Raw genomic sequence first — 22,305 nt, forward strand, 5'->3', positions numbered from 1 at the left:
AGTACATTGCGACCCCTGCTGATGTTAGAATTGCTGAATAACTGGAAAAAATATGTAGTTGTGGAAGGTTTCGTGATTTGAATAACTATTAAAGGTTAAGGAGAAATCATGCTATAGGTCAGCTCTTTTGCCATGTGAGTCTTTTAATAATGCCAGAAATTTTATTAGTACTGTTTTATCACATGAGTGTATTTAGAAATTTTGAATTTAGCTTTTTCCTTTGACCTCAGGAACATATAAAGGGATTGATAAGGAATTTTAGAAATTATCATTTAAATTGTTATTTGTTGATTTATCTTGAAATCAATTTGCTTGGATAGTTTTGATCTTTTCCTAGGCATAGAGAAAGAAGGCATTGTCTCGCAAAATATTTCAAAACTTTTATTTGGGTCCTTGGAAAACTTGGTATCCAAAGATTGTAAAAATTTATATCTAAATTCCTTTGTTTTATTTTCTTAAATACCACCAAAATTTTTCACTTATTTGACTTTTTGATATCTTGAGATTTCATAAGGATCTTAAATTTATCTCTGCTTAGTTCAATATCAGTTTATAACCTTTTCAACTCTATTAATCCCTGTACTTGACATAGTTTCTTATGCTTAGTAACTTTATATTACCATCTAGGAGACCTATCATATAACCAATGGTTTCATCAATTGTAATTATATGCAAATTGATTTAGACCTACAAAGTTTAACTTTACTTATATAATTGTTGGACAGTTTGTTCAAGTTTCTTATGATACTGAGTTAACTTTTATAAAGTGTTTAAAGATTTTGGCTCATCTAGGAATCATATCATTAAAAGAAAAATTCCCTTGTCATAAGTCCTTAAAACATTTGACATTGATATGTCTCAAGAGTGCTTCCTTATGTCATAATATCCTGGGTTGGGAAATGGCAAGGAAATTCCTTGTCATAGTGTATTCTTCAGTTCCCTGGAGAATGCACTGATAGTGTTTCAAAAGTAACTTGAAAAGCTAAATTTTAATAGCTTTTTGTCAGATGCACCAGGCAAATAATGTTTTTGTACCTCCTGAGAGGTGCCATAGTTTTGCTGCTTCATACACTGCGTACTGTTTAATGTGCTTGGGGATGATGTTAACATAGAAGCAATCATAAAAATACAACTGAAATGTATTTTTTAGAAGCGCCTAGTTCATTGTGACATTGCTTTGTGCATAAAGCTTAAATATCACAGAAGCAGTGTATTACAGAGTGCATGCTTAATGATTTCATTAAGAAACTGCCACAGTTCACTAATGAACTCTTTGGGACAGTTTTGAGTTTATTACATTGTTTTTCCCCTTTTGTGGATGACATTGATGTGATTTTAAATTGAGTAGTGTTCTGCATTTTCGTGTCAGCCTTTCAGTTTTTAACTTGATTTTCAAAGGCATTTAAACTCAGTGGAATAAACCTTACAAAATATACAGCTCTTATGTTATAAACATGAATTTTTGCATGTGTTAAAATAAAAATAGAATAAGCGCAACCAACCTAATGATTAGGCAGATTAGGTAGCTACCTGTAAATTACAGGCAGTCACCACTTTCTACACTTTCTCTGCTATTTTGTAAGTTCCCTTACTGGAATTCAATGGTTAGAGCATCAAATTTCAAACTTTTGGTCTTAGGACATTTTTGGTCCTAAGGTCAAACTTTTGGTCTTAGGACATTTTTATACTCTTAAAAATAATTAAGGACCCCCCACTATTTTTGGTTTATATGGAGTTATGTTTATTGATATTTATTATATTCATATTACATATTTATTTTAAAATAATAAATGTTACATATTTATTTTAAAATAACCTGCCATATGTTAACATAAATATTTTTATGTAAAATAACCCTTTTCCAGAAATTACTGAGGGGGTGGACATAGTTTTCTTTTGCAAATCTCTTTACAGTCAGACAACATCTGGCTCTCATATCTCCCTCAACAATATATTGTGAAATCATGTCATGTATGTCATATATATTATGTCATGTAGCCTTTTATGAAATAGAGTAAAAAAAATGAAAATAATATATTAGTAGTATTATAAAATGGTGTGACATTGTGGATCCCCTTTGGGGATCCTCAAAACATAGTTTGAAAACCAGTGAATTAGAGCATTCTTTTAAAGCTTTTAATTCCTGTTAAATCCAAGCACTCCTCATAGTAACAGTATGTCAGGAGTCTTAAAATAGCAGGTTAAATCTAGCTGGAAGACATGTTTGGTTTTGCCAAGATACGTTTTCTTAATCTTCTATTTGGATTTCTAGGCAAGACCCAAGCACTCCTATTCCCATAGGATACTCCTGATTTTCTCTTAGACGTTTACTTATTTCTTGCTTTGCCCTTTGAATATCTAAGTGTTCATCCACTCACATCTTAGAATCATTTTTACCAGTTTCTTTGGTGCTTCGTGAAAGTTTGGAGATATATGTCACAGTATCGGAAGATGAAAACAGAAGACCCTGAGCTCAGAGGGACAGCCGCATAAAGATAATCTAGAGAATCTAGCATCTAGATGATCAATACTGACCTTTAATGCTGCCCAGCAGTTATACTGTTCCCTTTGTCTAGTCATTCTCCCATTCTTTAGGTGAGAATTTCATTCCTCTACCTTCTTCTAAATCCAGCACCTTATCCTGATTTCATTACATTCTTTTGCTTCCTATTTCACTGAGAAAGTAGAAGCAGTAGAAGAAAATTTCCATGAGTTTCTGTTGCCACACTTACCCTCCTGCCAGCATCTGTGTCTACACTTTGCTTCTCTCCCATTATTATGAACTTGCCCCAACTCTTACCATAAGCCATACTCCCTCCCTATTCCATTCTCTTTCCTACTCAAGATTCTTGCTCCAGAAGTTCTCTGTCCCACATTATTAACTTTCCCTCTCTATTAGATCATTCCCATCAAATACAATTATTCTATCATTTCATCCATCTTAATAAAGATTCTTCTTGACTCTGCACTCTTTTTACCTTTTAGCTGTCATCCCATTTCTTTTCTTTCCTTTTGATTTCTTTACAGTTGAAAGTCGTGGACTCTATGCTAATTTGCTGAAACTAATTTTATTGGTTATGGCAGAAAAATTAGGATTCCTAGATTCAGTAGCACTTTGTCATGCCTGTTTCACAATTACACATGAATCATTTCAAAATGAATCCAAATGTTAGACCATATTCTCTTCAGTTGAAGATAAATTAGTTTCTAGGGTGTTATAAATGGATGTAAATTTTTCTACATTATATGAGTAGACCCAGAATGGTTTTAAGAGTAAGAATAGCACCTGATTCATCTTGATCTGGATTAATTAGGTAATCTGGGTTTTAGGGCATTTTCCAAGGCTGTAGAAAGATTTTATCAGCATGTAGGGAGTCAGACCAGGTCAAAAGTTAAGTGATAAATGTTTGATTTCTTCCGGTTCAAACAAGTCTGATTTTCCTTATTGTTGGAGATCAATAGAGTAGATACTGCTAAACTCTAAACTTTGATCATTTAAAAATTAAGGGTTATTTTCTTTGACCATTCTGTCATATGTCCTTAAGATAAAATTTAAAAAGTTAAATTCTAAACACTCCTGAAATTCCCTCATAAAGTTAAATTAACTTTTCATTATATATGAATATGACTTAATTTATAAAGTATCATAAAATGAAGAAATAAGCTTGTCTTTATAAACAGATTAATATTTTATAAATAACCTTTTCTGACTTGTTTATTAAAAGCAAAATGGTCAGAAGGTTTTCTAATAGGAACTATTTTTCATTTTTTAAATACTAAGTTGCCTTTATGATGATTTCTTTAAGAAACTTAAAGTAGTTTTTTCATAACTTTATTTGGCCTGTTTATTACACAACTGTTATGGAATTTCACACATCTATTTCAGTACGTAGCTCTTCATAGACTGCTACACTGTTTCTCAATTTTAATAGGCCTCATTTATCCTATAAACAAACCTACATTTTCTTACCTGATCAAGTGAGCAAACAATAGGGGTCAGATGTGGCAAGCACTTTAACAAAAAGCACATGTCTGGCCGTCAGGGTGAAGTAGAGTCATATCAAGATTGCTTGAAGTTATTAATGGCAGTAAAATTTATGCTTCCTCCTGTTTTCCCAATTAAATCAAGAAGCCTTTTTTCTTAGGATTCTTCTATCACCAGCTGGTTCCAATACTCCGTGTGTGAATATTGCCTGGGGTGTCTCCATTTCTAGGTGGTAAAAGCTGACCAAAGCACATTAAGTGAATGATATGAGCCTAAAGGCTTGAAAGCAGCCATTGTTAAGGGCTTTATTTTGGACCTTATCATTTGTACTACAAGTATGCATATTTTGTAGTGTATTATAAATAAGTTGTAGTATGCTCTGGATAAAAGAATATTCCAGACAAGGTAAAATTGAAACGTTGAAAATATTTAAAATATAAACCACATGGCAAAATGTACTTTTGTACATACTAGAAAGAAAGGGCTTCCCTAATGGCTCAGCTGGCAAAGAAAGAATCTGCCTGCAATGCAGAAGACCCAGGGAATGTGGGTTTGATCCCTGGGATGGGAAGAGCCCCTGGAGGAGGAAATGGCAAACCACTCCAATATTCTTGCCTAAAAAATCCCATGGACAGAGGAGCCTGGCGGGTTACAAAAGGTCTCAGAGTTGGGTATGACTGAGCGACTAAGCACAGCACAGCACATAGTTAAAAAGAGTGAAAATATGTCAAAAGTGCTGAATTTTGGGGTACTTATTTCATGACTATGTCTTAATGTGACAGAACTATTAAGTTTAATGGTAGATTTACAATTTAAGTTTTGTTACAATTTTTAAATTAAGTAATTGGGCACAAAAATCATCCATAAACCATTGTATCACAAAACTATTGTTACACTTGTTTTCATACTGATCATTGTAACCTATAAATTCTGTCATCCCTCCCCAATTCATGGTTAAAAACTCTTGGCTTATATCTATTAATATCGAATCTCTGTTAGAAATGACTGAACAAATCCATTCAAGAAGAGAAGACTATCCAGTAGAGTTGCAATCTTAAAAATTGGTCTCTCCAAATTCAAGTTTTAACTAACGCTATCTATCTAGTCATGCTGGTTATGTATCTGCAGTTTGTGCTCTAATAAGTTAAACAAAAAGTGATATGGAAGCATGTACAAAAGAATGTCTAATATACTTGCAATATATTTTTTAGTGTATTTCAATATAGTCAGTATATATGTTCAATAATTGTTGCAGTTATCTTTTAAGTGGTGATTTTCCCTGTGACATTTTTCACTATATTGATAGACCATTAAGGGCTCCAACTCTACTGTAAATTTAAAGGCACTTATGAATTTTGAAGTATGCTGTATTCACATAGACTTTCCAGGGGTAATTCATCACCTTAATGCTGCTCTATTCTAATAAAGGGGTGTTCATATTCCCACTTCTCTTATCTTTTCATGGACCCTTTGTGACTTCAAAGGGAGTTTTCTGCTTTGAACGAAGACATGGAGTGCAGAAGGGAATGAGAATCTGGCTAATAATGTGGCCCATAACTTGTGTTCTCACTCTGTTTTTACAAAGTGTTGGGCTGGGTCTACTGCAGAAACGGAAATTTGGCTTTGAGTTCTGGTGTTCAGAACTCATGTTTCTGTTTGACCAAACTGTGAATGGAAAATCCCAAGTGTCTTACAAAATTAGTAGCTAAATGGTGTTTTTACTAATCACTTGAGATGAAAAAAAAACTGAAGACATTTTAAAATTCAAAACCCATCAGCATGTGTTTGCCCTTTAATTGGCAGAAAATCGGTCGTGAGAGCAACCCAGAGTGGACTTTTTTCCTCCTTCAGCTGCTCCAGCTGAACTACAGCTGCAAATTTCTTTAAAAAGAAAAAAAAAATCTTGAATGTACATTATAAGTGCAGTAATTCCCACAAAATCAGTTGCTGGAGTTAATGACCAGTTTGTTAAGGCATTAACTGCCCTCAGCTGGGAATGACCAATTTTGAGGTGAATGGCTGCACAACTGCTAAGATAATTCAGTAACGCTTTCAAATAATGATCCAGCTAATTAACGGTGAATTCCTGTGGAAATCCTATCGAAGTACTTATGACCTCTGCATTTAATAGCCAGTGAGTTCATCATGATTCATGTTTATTACCATAAATACCAAAGGAATCATAATGACTAGGCCGTTTTTTTTTTTCATCCTGCGATTATTACTTGAACAGATCTGACTAAGCCACCTCTAGTCATTAAGGACCTTAGTTCCCAAAATATTCAATCTTTTCACTGCTCTGCTCAAAATTCATAGAGCCTTTGGTGCTATGCCAGCATTGCAACTATTGGCAGACTTTAAACTTGGGATGCCATTAGGGAATAATTGATGTCTGTAAGTCTTAAAGGAACCCTTTTGAAATGTCTGCCATTTGTAGGATGTGGTGAAATCATAGTTGGTTAGCTAGAGTTTATGGTTCTTAATCATGAGTTCTTATGGGAAAATTGTAACTCCCAGCCCCAGATTCCTTTAGGATATGCAAGAATTTTGGGGGATTTGTTTTTTAAGAACACATCTTTTCTACCAGTGAGTGAAGAAGACTATTAAGGATAAGCCTTAATTTTACTTTGACCATTTAATCTCTCTTAATGGCCGTTTATTGCTATGTGATCTTTAAATTTGTTTTTAAGTAATAGTTAATAATACATGTTGGCTGCCAGAAAGCCTTTACTTTCTGTGTGCAGCTGTGTTTGAAGAGAGGAATTTGGGTTATTTCCAGACACCTTCTCCCTCCAGGTATTCACTTTTTACCTCCAATGCTTTGTCCTTCTGCTATAGCTGTCAGATATCTGCTAGATGCCATTAAAGTATAGGCTGTGTTTTTATCAAGCAATCAATCATTTGTATAGTCATTTATGATTCAATGAGTAAGATACCTGTGGTTCATGTACTATAATCTTCCTATCTTGCAGTTCTTTAGGGGAGATTGGAAATATGTGATTTGTAACAATAAAAGAAGAGTTAGAACCATCAAGGTTATATATAGGTAACAAGACCATTTATAAAATACTTGCATCATTTTTTAATAAAAGGACAAGTGTCATTTTATATCTTTTTTCATTTCCTAAATAAATACAAAATGAGAAGAAAATCAATTTTATAGATATTTGCAAATCAATTGATTGAATTCTAGGGAACCTTTACTCAGATAAAATCTAGAAGACATCAGCAAATTGGGTATATAGACCTCAGGGTACGATATTGTAGTCCCTTAGATCTGTCATCACCCCCTTTCACACTTCCTCAAGGGAAAAAAAAGTATATCTCTGGTGTAGTGCTGGTTGTATTTCAGTTTCTATTGTTTTGTTGAGCTCAACTGAAACAAATGGGAGACACCTATACATTTTATTTGCCTGGGACATGCTGCTTAAAGATAAGTGAAGTAATATAGCTAATTGTGAGGTTTGTCTTCTGTGTTTTCAGACTTTTTCTCTCTGTATCCTTTCATCTTATAGCCCATCACCTCCACAGCTGTTTCCTACTCTAGAAGTGAAATTAAGTTCTGTTACAGGACAGAAGGAAGAGAGGTTCACAGTGTGTTTGTGGTAGTGGTGGTGGAAGAATACATGCTAGTGACAGTTATCCATCCTTTGATAATTTTCTTTTCCCAATTTTTGTTCTGATTAAGGGGTTTATAACCCTTGAGAATGAGAGCTGATGAAGGGTTCAGATGAAGCAGATAGGGGTCACTGAACGGAGCCTTGAGACAGAAGATGACTCTCCTAAGACCATACTTCAGGTGTGCTGCTACTGCTGCTAAGTCACTTCAGTCCTGTCCGACTCTGTGTGACCCCATAGACGGAAGCCCACCAGGCTCCCCCGTCCCTGAGATTCTCCAGGCAAGAACACTAGAGTGGGTTGCCATTTCCTTCTCTAATGTGTGAAAGTGAAAAGTGAAAGTGAAGTTGCTCAGTCGTGTCCGACCCTTAACGACCCCACGGAATGCAGCCTACCAGGCTCCTCCCTCCATGGGATTTTCCAGGCAAGAGTATTGGAGTGGCTTGCCATTGCCTTCTCCGTACTTTGGGTGTAACAGAGCTTTAAAGGGAAGTGACTGGGAGCAAGTGGCTCAGCTGCAAGGGCAGAATATACCTGTGAACCCTGCATAGCCATCTCAAAGGAATCTTGGCTGCTGCTTAAACTTGCATTACCTCTAAACTACAGTCAAATCTTGAGGATAGAAAACCACAAAGACAGCATATAAGGAAAACATTGTACGGCAGAAACCAACACAATATTGTAATTTCCTTCAATTAAAAATAAATTTAAAAAGAAAATAGAAAAATGGTGTTCTGTTGGTAAAACAGAAACATTATTTTCAACATAATAATAGTAAGTAATGACATTTATTGAATCAGTTTATTGTGTATCAGACTCAGTACTAATTGTTTTACCAGGATTCTCTCACCTAATCCTTGCATACCAGCACTTTGAGATAGATATAGTTGTTATTCCAGTTTTACAGATAAACTGAAGCACAGAAAATTTAAATAACACTCACAAATTGAACCTAAGCAATCAGCCTCTAGGGCCTGGGCTTTGAACCACAATGTTATACTGCCTCTATTTACCACTTTATTCAACTTTTAAGCTTTTAGCACCTCGTTTTTCTCATAAAATCAAGCTCTGCTTGATAGCAGTTCTTGTCCAATTCAGTGAGAATGAGTTTCAGAACAGTTATAGATCTAGTCTCCCATACTGCTCGGGAGACAATGTAATTTGTCCCTGTCAGGATCTTTCATCCATTGGAACCTATTGCATCTGGACACAGGTACTCTGATAAATAACTGATTGCTTTTCTGCATTTCATCTCCCTTCTTCCCCTCTTCTATCATCATCTTACCTTTTTTCCCCCGAGACCCCCAGATCCTATAGCGTCCCTTCTTAACTGCATTTCCTTTCGGTACTGTGCCTCTAAGGAATAATGATAATAATTCCTGTTTATTAGGTTTTATTTCACCCTTTCTGCTGTTTCCTGGAAGGCCTATTTAGTAGAGAGTACATGCACACAGGCTTTATAGTCAGACCTAGGTTTGAATCTCAGATTCATAGCTGTTTCCTTTTGAAGGATTCATATGCTTAATAAATGTCATTAGCTCATCTCCAAATCAAAGATAATACCTCTTCAGTTGTTTTAAGGGTTAAATGATAAGTATATGCTTAACATATAATAGGAACTCAAGTTTGCTTAATTCTGTCTTCCCCTCTCTCAGAGAATTGTAGTTATGTAAACATTGGCTGTCCAGCAATCTTTTGCAATAGCCTTGCATCCCTTAAACTTCTGTCCCCTTCAGTCCTTTTGTTTTAGCCCATTTTGGGATTATGATAATCACTTTAGGTAAAGATGACGGGAAATTAGGGATATATTCAGAGATATTGTAAAATAGAAGATCACAGATAAAGAAGAATTAGGAAGGTATGGGAGAACTCAGGGAGCTTTCACCTTTCTCTGTCCCATGAATATGGGGAGAGGAGAAAGAGAAAGCAAGCACAGAAGTACAGAGTTAGAACAGGTAGCACAATGAATCATCCTAACTTTTGAAACGAGAGGGTTTTGCTGTGTTAAAAAAGAAAGTAATGTATTAATAAGCTATTGTATCTGAGATGTTTGTGGCATATGTTATTCATCTACTTTTTAAAAATGACTGTAATTGTAGGACTGTAGACTTTCTATTAGGTCACATACCCTTTCTCCTGAGTTGTCCTTTGTAAGTGATAAAGATACATAATCACATATAATACATATACACACATACATATGTATGTATATACACACACATATAATTTGCTCTATAAAAACCTTCCTTGTTATCCTATTTATGGGGCACAGATCTCTTAAAGGTGAATCTTTGTTTCCTCTCGCCTTTCATGAATGGATGTACCATGAGAACACTGCAGTTTAGGATCTTTTAATTAATACCAGCAGTAGACAGACTCTTCTCAAACAGAATAGCATCCTGTTTCATTCTTAGTGCTACTCTGAATTTTAATGTTTGATGATTTACTTTGATATTAAAAAATCTTTTATTTTGGATACTGAGTCCTCTGTTTCTTTCACCATTTATTTAGTATGGCTTCCCTGGTGGCTCAGAGGGTAAAAGCATCTGCCTGCAATGCAGGAGACCTGGATTTGATCCCCGGGTCGGGAAGATCCCCTGGAGAAGGAAATGGCAACCCACTCCAGTACTCTTGCCTGGAAAATGCCATGGATGGAGGAGCCTGCTAGGCTACAGTCCATGGGATCACAAAGAGTCACACACGACTGAGCAACTTCACTTTATATTTCATTCTTAGTGCCATTCTGAATTTTAATGTTTGATGATTTACTTTGATGTTAAAAAATCTTTTATTTTGGATATTGATTCCTTTGTTTCTTTTACTATTTAGTAAGTTGTGTGACTTAGAATCCTACTTATCAGTGAATCCATTACATAGAGAAAATACCTTCAAATAATATTTTGTAAAAACTATGTAGGTCTAGAACCTACCCACAGCTGAACAGGATACAGAAAGAAACTGGAATAGCAAGGAAAGAGATTGTGCCTTCAGAATATTGAGTTTACTGTTGAAACTTCCTTAAAAAGATTTTTAAATATCTCAGACCCAGAAGAAAAGCTAAATACTGTAAAGTATATATACTCTGACCGAAACTCTAAGAGATACTTTTCCTCTCTAGAGAAGAAAGTTGTAATTTTTCATTTTTAATCTGCATATCATGCAAACCCAAGTCTTTTTTCTGTTTAGATTGCTCTCATCCCAAGAGCAGAATAATGAAGTTGGGAATACCCAGTTAGTCTCTATTTTTCTCTTTCCTGGAGTTATTTCACAATTTTTGAATTACATTTTCCTCCAAATGTAGGTTCTGCATATATTATATTCCAAGTGGTTGAATATAGTGAATTCATAGATTTTTAGTTAAGATGAAAGTGTTTACTAGTATGTATTCATCTGACAAACATATGCTAGATTTTACCATTTTAATTTTATGCCAAGAAGTTATTTTTACATTGATATTGAGAGTTCCTGGAAATAGGCTCTAGCCAATTTAAAAAGATACAAAAGTCTTAATTTTTTAAAATTCTGTTTTAAAAATGTGCTTTATCCTATCATATGTCAGTGTATGTCAGTCTTTTATACCTGCTAATAATATCTCTTGAAAGACCATTTCACCTTATGATACAAAACTATTTGAGAGATACTGTAATATATCTTTGGTGTATATAGCTTCACCTCTGGTGAATATTTTTGAGTCAGAGAGACCTGTGTTTAAAGCCCTGCTCAGATGCTTAAAATGGCTGTGTAGGAAGTATTTTTGTCTGTTAGGTTCCCCATCTGACACACAAAGATGACAAAATTGATTTGACAGACTGTTTTGAAGATTAACATTGTTGTTTCTTAGCATATGATTTATTTTTGTCTAACATATAATAAGCTCCAGGAAAACAAGATGGTAGACAGAGGCTCACTATATTTCTTAAATTTACCTGTAAAAGACCCTTGGAAATTTTACTTAAAACACACTGCCTCACATCTGAAGATCTTGTAAAACCAGTGACATCTTTGTGCTTATTTTTTCAGTTTTAGCCTCTGATTTTTTAGACATAACATTGTGGTTTTTTCCAGCTTTATTGAGATCTAACTGATATAACAATTGTAAGTTTAAGGTGATAAGTTGATATATATGTGTGTATATATATATGTTGTAAAATATGTTAAGTTTAGATATAAGGTTAGTTAACTATACCACTGTAAGTTATGTTAAGGTTAGTTACCACGTCTATCACCTCACACAATACTTTTTTTCTGGTTGTGAGAACTTTTGATATATTCTCTTAGTAACTTTCAAATATACAGTACAGTATTGTTAACTATAACAGCTTCTCTGGTGGCTCAGACAGTAAAGAATCTGCTGCAGTACTAAAGACCAAGGTTCAATGCTTGGGTTGGGAAGATCCCCTGGAGAAGGGCATTGCAACCCAGTCTAGTATTCTTGCCTAGAGAATTGTTAACTATAGTCACCTTGCCTCTTAAATATTAAAAATAGAATCAATCATTTCTCTGATTATGAGGGATGTTGAGCATTTTTTCATGTGTTTGTTAGCCATCTTTATGTCTTCTTTGGAGAAATGTCTGTTTAGTTCTTTGGCCCATTTGTTGATTGGGTCGTTTATTTTTCTGGAATTGAGCTGCAGGAGCTGGAGATTAATTCTTTGTCAGTTGTTTCATTTGCTATTATTTTCTCCCATTCTGAAGGCTGCCTTTTCACCTTGCTTATAGTTTCCTTTGCTGTGCAGAAGCTTTTATTTTAGTTAGGTCCCATTTGTTTATTTTTGCTTTTATTTCCAATATTCTGGGAGGTGGGTCTTGGAGGATCCTGCTGTGATTTATGTCAGAGAGTGTTTTGCCCACATTCTCCTCTAGGAGTTTTATAGTTTCTGGTCTTACATTTAGCTCTCTAATCCATTTTGAGTTTATTTTTGTGTATGGTGTTAGGAAGTGTTCTAGTTTCATTCTTTTACAAGTGGCAACATCCCTCATAATCAGAGAAATGCAAATCAAAACCACAATGAGATACCATTTCACACCAGTCAGAATGGCTGCTATCCAAAAGTCTACATGCAATAAATGCTGGAGAGGGTGTGGAGAAAAGGGAACCCTCTTACACTGTTGGTGGGAATGCAAACTAGTACAACCACTATGGAGAACAGTGTGGAGATTCCCCAAAAAACTGGAAATAGAACTGCCATATGATCCAGCAATCGCACTCCTGGGTATACACACCGAGGAAACCAGAATTGAAAGAAACACATGTACTCCAATGTTCATTGCAGCACTGTTTATAATAGCGAGGACATGGAAGCAACCTAGATGTCCATCTGCAGACGAATGGATAAAAAAGCTTTGGTACATATACACAATGGAGTATTATTCAGCCATTAAAAAGAATACATTTGAATCAGTTCTAGTGAAGTGGATGAAATTGGAGCCTATTATACAGAGTGAAGTAAGCCAGAAAGAAAAACATCAATACAATACCAGTTCAGTTCAGTCGCTCAGTCGTGTCCGACTCTTTGCGACCCCATTCTGGTCCCATCACTTCATGGGAAGTAGATGGGGAAACAGTGGAAACAGTGTCAGACTTTATTTTGGGGGGCTCCAAAATCACTGCAGATGCTGATTGCAGCCATGAAATTAAAAGACGCTTACTCCTTGGAAGGAAAGTTATGACCAGCCTAGATAGCATATTAAAAAGCAGAGACATTACTTTGCCAACCAAGGTCCATCTAGTCAAGGCTATGGTTTTTCCTGTGGTCATGTATGGATGTGAGAGTTGAACTGTGAAGAAAGCTGATTGCCGAAGAATTGATGCTTTTGAACTGTGGTGCTGGAGAAGACTCTTGAAAGTCCCTTGGACTGCAAGGAGATCCAACCAGTCCATTCTAGAGGAGACCAATCCTGGGTGTTCATTGGAAGGACTGATGCTAAAGCTGAAACTCCAATACTTTGGCCACCTCAATACAGTATACTAACGCATATATATGGAATTTAGAAAGATGGTATCCTTAACCCTGTATATGAGACAGCAAAAGAGACACAGGTGTATAGAACAGTCTTTGGGACTCTGCGGGAGAGGGTGAGGGTGGGATGATTTGGGAAAATGGCATTTAAACATGTATATTATTATATGTGAAACGAATCACCAGTCCAGGTTCGACGCATGATACAGGATGCTCGGGTCTGGTGCACGGGGATGACCCAGAGGGAGGATATGGGGAGGAGGGAGGTTGGAGGGGGGTTCAAGAGGGGGAACACATGTACCCCGGGTCAGATTCATGTCAATGTATGGCAAAACCAACCAATATAATATTGTAAAGTAATCAGCCTCCAATAAAAAAATTTTTAAAAAAAGAATCAATCAGCAGATATTTTTTGAGAAAATTCCATATACAAATCTTGTAAGAATACCAAGGTTTATGTCCTCTAAGAATTGCTAACCAGCTTACAAAGATATATCTAATATCTGAAAATAAGAATGTAAATTAGTATTATTAAAAAACACAAAGTATTTTAGTAATTTTGTACTATAGTAGACACAAGAATAAAGGTCCTGAAATTATCTTCCTTGTTAAAATATATTTAAAATTTTCTTGACATTATCAATTAAATTTATGTACATACTTGATTTTTTTTTAAATTCCAAATATCTCCCAAGATTTTCTTATAGCCAATAATTTTTAAAAGAATATTATTTTTTGAATAAAACTTTTTAGCAAAACATCTTTTCTAGCTCAAGTTTTGTCACTGACTTTGAGATCATATAAAGATCCTTAAAATATGGTATATGAAAGCATGTAGAAGGATTAAATATCATATTCAAGTTCCATTTTATTTTTCAAATCTATGATATATCATTCACTTTCCTTTTTTCAGTTTCAAGGTGTATAAAACAAGAATAATCTCACCTCGAAGTTTTAAGACAATCCTTAGACTATGCTTATTAGTCTGTATTATACCCTTTAGCAATTTATAGTCATGTATTTTTTTAATGTTGCAAATACTGTTCTACTTTTTATCGTTAGTTATTTTTCCAGTTTCTGATTCATAGAAATTAAATAAACTTTTTTGTTTACTATATTCATTCTCCGTTATCACTGAAATGTGTTAATTACATATTTTGATAAAACAGGAGGGATGGCAAGGCCAGTGCCCAAATCTACATTTATTGGGCTGCTGAGAACAATTAATTCTTCAGTTTGTGATTAACTTTTTTCAAAAGTATACCTTGTAAAATACATGTAATTTCTTGGAACTTAGTGATATTTCACAGTTGGTGTGCTCCAGACTTGGAATTGAAATCAGTCCAGTTCAGTCTCTAAGTCATGTCCAACTCCTACAACCCCTCCTTGCAGCACGCAGGCTGCCCTGTCCATCACCAACTCCCGGAGCTTGCTCAACTATTGGCTGTGCTAGGTCTTCCTGTCTGGGCAGGCTTTTCTCTAGCTGTGGCAAGCAGGGAAATTGAAATAGGAACCTAAAAATTTTCATATTTTTCTAAATTAGAAAAATTTCATATTTTCTAAATTAGAATTTGTATAAGGATTTTTATCAATTCTGTAGTTTAAAAGTTTTAATGCACTGTGTTATACAAAAAATTAATTTCTTTGTGGTTATTGCGTGCAAGTCATAGCATAATATAAAATCTCACCATATCCATGATGTCTTATTTCCAGGCAATGAAAACTACAAACAAATAGCAATGTGTGTTCTTTACCACATAAGCATGGATGACCGCTTTAAATCAATGTTTGCATATACTGACTGCATACCACAGGTGAGTGGTTTAAGTGTTTTTTAAAAAAGCGTTTTAAAAGGGTTTTTTGCTTTCTTCTCTTGATTTGTGAAATAGCTTTTTTCTTTAAAAATTTCCTCCTAAAAATAATATAAATTTGTTACATACAGTCTGAAAGTACAGACAGTATAAAAATGAAAATAACTTTCTAGTTTATCCCATAAAAACTATGTAAGTAAACATATGTAAGCAAATGAAATAATGTGGAATAAAAATCATAGTATGTAGAAGCTTAATCATATCTCGATATTTTCTTTAGTTTTAATTCCTAAAATTAGAATTACTAGGTCAAAAGGTATGTTGTGTATTTGACACAAAATGGCCTAATTACCTTCCAAGAAGGCATGAGTTGATTTCTCCCAACTATCATTCCACTTTTAACAATACTAGATACTATCATTTCTCTAAAAATTGAATGTCTGGGGGTTTTTTTATTTGCATTTCTGTGAATATTGGTGAGGTTGAACATTTTTCACATTTTTATTGTTGACATTATGTTATAAATCTTTTATATCTATTGATAATTTTTCCATTGGCATGTCAATATTTTGGGACTAATACATAAGATCTATATATATAATAACTTTTAACTCGTCATATTACAGACATTTCCCAACTTTGTCATTTGCCCTTTAACTTTGTTTGTGGTTGACTGTTTTAAATGCTTTGCATGCTCTGATGAAAAAATGCTTCATTAAAATACTTTTACTTTCTTTTATAGCACTGTTCTCAAGAAAGATTTTTGCTATAACTCAGTTGTTTGGAATATTTCATATGTTAGGTTTATTTGTCTTAAAAGAGTTTAGTGATTTTCTTTCCTGGACTGTAAGAGTTGAGATTCATTGTTGTTCAGTCGCTAAGTTGTCTCTGACTATTTTTGCAACCCCATGGACTGTAGTCTGCTAGGCTCCTCTGTCCATGAGATTTCCAGGCAAAAATACTCAAGTGGGTTGCTGTTTTCTTCTCCAGGAGATCTTCTCGACTCGGGGTCGAACGAATGTCTCCTGCATTGGCAGGCGGATTGTTTACCACTGAACCACATACATATGTGATTTTACTCTTAGAGAATTTACTTCAGTCACTATTGTGCCATTAATTTTTTAAACTGAGCTCTACTAATCTGATTACTATCTGATGATCAGAATACTAGTTGGGCTGATTAATATTATTTTTTATAATATGGCTTTCTAAAGTAGATATGGAGAAGGCAATGGCACCCCACTCCAGTACTCTTGCCTGGAGAATCCCATGGACAGAGGAGCCTGGTCGGCTGCCGTCTATAGGGTCACACAGAGTCGGACACGACTGAGCGACTTCACTTTCACTTTTCACTTTCATGCATTGGAGAAGGAAATGGCAACCCACTCCAGTGTTCTTGCCTGGAGAACCCCAGGGATGGCGGAGCCTGGTGGGCTGCCGACTATGGGGTCGCAGAGAGTCGGACATGACTGATGCGACTTAGCAGCAGCAGCAGCAAAGTGGAGAAAGCAGGGATTCCCTGGTGGGTCAGTGGTAAGGAATCTGCCTGCCAGTAAAACAGACATGGGTTCGATCCCTGATCCAGGAAGATCCCACATGCCTTGGAGCAGCTAAGCCCTTGTGCCACAGTTGTTGAGCCTGTCCCTAGAGTCTGGGAAGCACAACTGCTGAGCGAGCCTGTGTTGTGCAGCTACTGAAGCTCGTGCGCTCAGGAGCCTGTGCTCCACAGAACCCACCCCGAGGAGAGGCCTGCACGCCACAGCTGGAGAGTAACCCCCAGTGCCCACAACTGGAGAGAGCACCATGCAGAAACGAAGGCCCGGCACAGCCAACATAAATAAACAAATAAAAGGAAACTTGCAGGATGTATAATACACAATAAAAATATAACACCTTTAAAAGATACTTTAGAAGAGTATGAATAGTAAATTATGCTCATGGCAATGGCAAGCCACTCCAGTACTCTCGCCTGGAGAATCCCATGGACGGGGGAGCCTGATGGGCTTCTGTCTGTGGGGTCCCACAGAGTCGGACACGACTGAAGTGATTAAAAAAAAAAAAAAAAAACTTAAGCCTCCTACTAGGTAATTCCTTATTAGCCTAATGTAAGTTATTAAATGTGTATTATTTTGACAAATGATTAACATGTAGTAAAAAATAAGACCATAATTTTTCTTTTTATTAATTATTAATCCTTCTATTTATCCCAAATTAATAAAACAGTTCTAAAAATTGAATTTGCTATTCCAAAATTTTAATACTTTATCCACATGTAATTAAAAAGCGGATAAACTCTCAAGGATAATTTCTTAGGGTTTTAAATCAGGGGATAAACTAATTATGCTTGTTTACAGAAAGTAGACATCCTTCAAATATACTGCATATTTTATCTAACATGGCAAGGCTTCTTATAGAGATAACACATGTCAGACTATAGCTGATGCAAAGTGTAATCAAACTCTTTGTCAAACAAGTTTTCAATAAAAGAGTAGCCATGTCAAAGGGAGATTACAAGTGATTTACTACAGTCTCACTCCATATGTTCCAAAGGTTTTCCTTCACAATTTCAAAGGGTATTTTTTTCCAAGACCATTTAGTGTCAGAACTTCATTGACTACAAGATACAAATTGGAAAGCAGTGACAAAAAATATTTTTGTCTAAATTGATTATTTTAATCCAGATTAGATTTTAAATAAAAGAGAAATGTAAACTAAAAAGAGATGGAAAACTTATTTTGTTAAATGTTTAATTCAGAGTTACCCTTCTCTCTATACCATAGAATTTATAATCTCAAATATAACATATAAAACTATTTTCAATAAATAATCAGAAATAAAAGTCTGTTTAGATCTTTTGAGACATTAATATTATTGTAGTTGAAAACTTTGTAGAAAATTCTCCCATACCTTTTCAAGAGCAATATTCATGCAGATTTCCTTGCCAGATAATTTTCTATCAAACATTTCTGCAGAGGGATTTTCAGAACATTTATGGTCTGTATTTCATGAACAAAATCTTCCAAAATTCATTCAGGGGTCATTGTTTGGGGGTTTTAATTTATTGTATTCTGTTTTAAAAGCTCAACCCCGGTAAGAATAGTGAAGGTATGTCTTATTATGTTGTAGACATCCTGAAACTTTTTAGTATAAAGTCATAGTTTGAGAAAGTAAATGATACTCTAGAATATGTTTGTTCCTAAAGTGCTATCCAGGCTATAACTTGTACTTTATAAGGCTCAACTTTGACATATTGGGGAAAAATTGACATGGTTTAATTGCCACCCAGTGCCAGTTATGAAAGTACATAGTAAAATAAAAGAAAATTTGGTATTACGATGAAATTTCCAAGCTTCCTTCAGAAATTTAAAAGATACTCCTTTCAGAAATATTGACTACTCAAAGTAATGTTTATAATACTAGCAAAGTTTTAAACTCACTTGTGACAGCAACTGATTAACCTTCTTCTTAAATAAAACTGTATATCTGGGTTTTGGAATATGTTAGAATTAATGTAATATTTTGTTCACTTCAAAATTATGCACATTAATTTTTGTGTAGTAAATATTGTGAAGAATTGCAAATGAATTTTTCAAATGACAAGCCTAAAATAACTTTGAAAGTAGGAATGTTGCATGCTCAGTTGCTCAGTCATGTCCAACTCTTTGCAACCCCATGGACTGTAGCCTGCCAGGCTCCTCTGTCCATGGGATTCTCCAGGCAGGATACTGGAGTGGGTTGCCATTTCCTTCTCCGAGGGATCTTCCCGACCCATGAATTGGACCCACAGATCGAACCTGCATATCCTGCATTGACAGGCGGATTCTTTACTGCTGAACCACATAGGAAGCCTGAGAGTAGGAAAGCTGTGATTAAATTGTCATTCATATTCATTTCAGCAATCAAAAAGAATAGGTGGTATGGTCATATTCTTTAATTACATTAGCTCTGTATGTAAAGAAACTTTATAAACTGTGAAACACTGTACTAAAACAAGATGCTATTAGTAAATAGTTCTCACTATTTTGGAACCACTCAGAGTCCAATTTAAATACTCCTTTTCTTAAGTGTGTTTACACTTACGAAACCTATACTATACTTTTTAAAATTTCTTCAGAATTTTATTAGTCCAAATAAACAGTGTCTTAACACTGCTCATAGAATAGCATTTAGTAAACTAGATTAACCTAAAGAGGTTGTATATGGTGCATGATGATGGTCTTTTGGGAAAAATTACTCTATTGATTCTTAAAGAGCTGGACTTTGGTGGAAATACATTGAGATGCTCTATAATTAGAGTTCACTTTTGTAAATTAACATTCAGAGTAGGTGTTATAAATTCATCATGCCTCATAATCTCTTCCAATATTATGTTGCTTTTCTTCTTTTGTATTTTATTACCTCTAATTATCCAATATATTCTAATTTTTTCCTCTTCCAGTATTCTATAAAATTTGTGGGTCAGGGCAAGTCTTTCTTCATATATGATCTTAATGGTCTCAGTGGGTGAATTGTTTCAGGTGAGCATACTTGGGGATAACCAGGAGTTAATGGTTGTATTCTAATAATAGTTAAGAGTACACATTAACAGTTCATTGTTATTTAGACCTCTGAGATGCATGTTTTGTTTAAATAGGTGCAAATGCCATCCAGATGCTTATAAAAAGTATTTATTGGTAATAGAATGGCCAAAGTACATGTTTAGGTAATGATGTCATGGTGTTATTTAATATTTTACCCTAGAACAGTGTGCAAGAATCTTCATAGTAATCCACATGTTTTCCACCACAGTTGTCCTATTTGGCCCCGCTTTGATCTACATGCCTCTTTTTAGCTGAATGCTGGTAAACGTCCTTTCTGACAGCCCCCTTTGCTCCTGCCTGCCATTATCTGCTGAAGTTCAGAAACCAGAGCATCACTTCAAACAGCAGAGTTAGGGAGTAGCCAGTCAGAAGAGATTCCTGAGGCATGCAAAGTTCTGCCATAATCATTCAAAGATGTTTGGGTGGGGGGTGGTGGTGGTAGAGGTGTATGTGAATATAGCGAGCTGTGGGGGTTGGCCTCTGGTCACTGGTAAATAAGTGAAGTCAGGTGCCAGAGAGTCTAGACACAGTGATTTCAGTCCTGGGTCTTTGGTATCTGATACTCAATATGGGACTTGTCTGATTGAACACTATTGCCTCTTCATTGCAAAGACTGAAGCCCTTTTAGTGCCTTCCTGTTAAATTAGTAAAAGATGACAATGGACATAGTTAAAACAGAACAAATCTAGTTTTAATATTTCCTAGTTGTTAGCAATTACACTTACTTTTGAAGTGCTGTAGCAATCAAAGACAATGTTGCACATACAGTTTGAACTAAATTAATATTTTAAAATGTGAGTGCTCTAATTAAAGTTTAAGTGTCTCTCTTACTGTGAAAAACTAATTCTATATCATGATATGTTTCTTTAATATTTAGTCTTGATTTGGGGATGTGGGGAATTGGATAAGGTTTTAAACCATCATTATTTTTTAAAAAGCTAGCTCCTGAATATTTCACCACAAAACTTAACATGGAAATTACAAAAACCAAAACAAAACCCTTCAGCTTCTAACAAATCACCTATAATGCCACTTTTAAGGGCAAGTTTCATACTACAAGATTAATTTCAAGTAAATAACAGCATAGTTTGCCTTGTTTAAGCGTTACCTTGATGTAACAAACAGACTTTTGTTATTTTTAAAAAGCTTCTTGTATCAGGAGACGTTTGAAAGAAATCCATATGTAGTAGGTTTTAAATTATAGTATAAAAACATACTGTATATATTTACAGTACTGTCATCTACATTTTTATTAATTTATAATTTAATTTTAATTGATAGTTAATGCATAGGTAGCAAAATCTGTTAAATGTGTATCTAGTAATTTAGGATTGTTTTATCTATGCCATAGTTTTTTCTTGTTCTGCAACATTATTAAGTGTTAGTGATTAAAGATTCCACTAACGGCAACATTTGTGTTAAAGAGGTGCTCTCTGAGAAAAGGCATGATACATACTAACCATTTCCCAGCTATAGTGTCTTTGTAGTTCACAGCAAATAAATGAATTTTACACACACATACATACATACATACCTATATGGGCTTCCCCAGTGGCTTAGCTGTGAAGAATCCACCTGCAGTGCAAAAGAAAAGGGTTTGATCCCTAGGTCGGGAAGATCCCCGGAGGAGGGCATGGCAGCCCATGCTAATATTCTGGTCTGGTGGATCCCGTGGACTGAGGAGTCTTGCAGGCTCCATAGGATCACAAAGAGTGGGACAAGACTGAAGTGACAGCACACATGCACGTACACACACGTATACGTATTGTTTTGTTAGAATGATATCAAAGTATTTTTTGGAGCAGCTGTAAGTCGATTTGTGTTTTTAATTCATTGCTAGTATATAAAAGTAAGATTAATTTTTACAGACACATGATATGTTGACCATGTATCCTTTTTGAAACTTAGAAGTTATTTAGAACTAACATAGAGAATAACCACAAGATTTAACAGAATAAGGTCTAACCCATCAACAAAGACATGTTGATCTTAAGCCTCGAGATAAAACATAAAATTTTAGGTTATAAACTTTAGGATTAACTTCCATATGTTGTTAGCAGTTTGACTAAGAGAAAAATATCTTTATATAATATGCATTAAGTTAATTTACTATTTGCCAATAATAGTAGACTAGCTTCTCAAAAGTATGGCATAAGACTTGTCATTTATCCTTTATTATATAGCAGTGACCTCTTATCATGACAAGAGTAGATATGGCTAAATGGCATAAGTAGCCTATCTGTTCCTTCCTCTTTTTCTGTCTGCTGCTTCCCAGACCCATCTTTCTTTCTCTTATTAAGTAGAGTTCTTTCCTTATTTTATATACATCTTCAGATGATCGGGTTAGACCT

General features: G+C 35.1%; 1 protein-coding gene across 1 annotated transcript in view; it reads left to right on the forward strand.

Annotated features, from left to right (window-relative positions):
* The window catches only part of KIFAP3 (kinesin associated protein 3), a 151,629-nt gene that overhangs the window by 67,513 nt on the left and 61,811 nt on the right, over positions 1-22,305 (forward strand). Inside the window, exon 11 of the mRNA XM_088845481.1 lies at positions 15,277-15,377. Coding sequence (XP_088701607.1) covers positions 15,277-15,377 — 101 coding nt within the window. The remainder of the gene's footprint in view (positions 1-15,276; positions 15,378-22,305) is intronic.

This window comes from Moschus berezovskii, chromosome 17 (assembly GCF_049115385.1).
Source record: "Moschus berezovskii isolate FMDL1 chromosome 17, NW_MosBer_1.0, whole genome shotgun sequence".
In the NCBI taxonomy this organism is placed as follows: Eukaryota; Metazoa; Chordata; class Mammalia; order Artiodactyla; family Moschidae; genus Moschus; species Moschus berezovskii.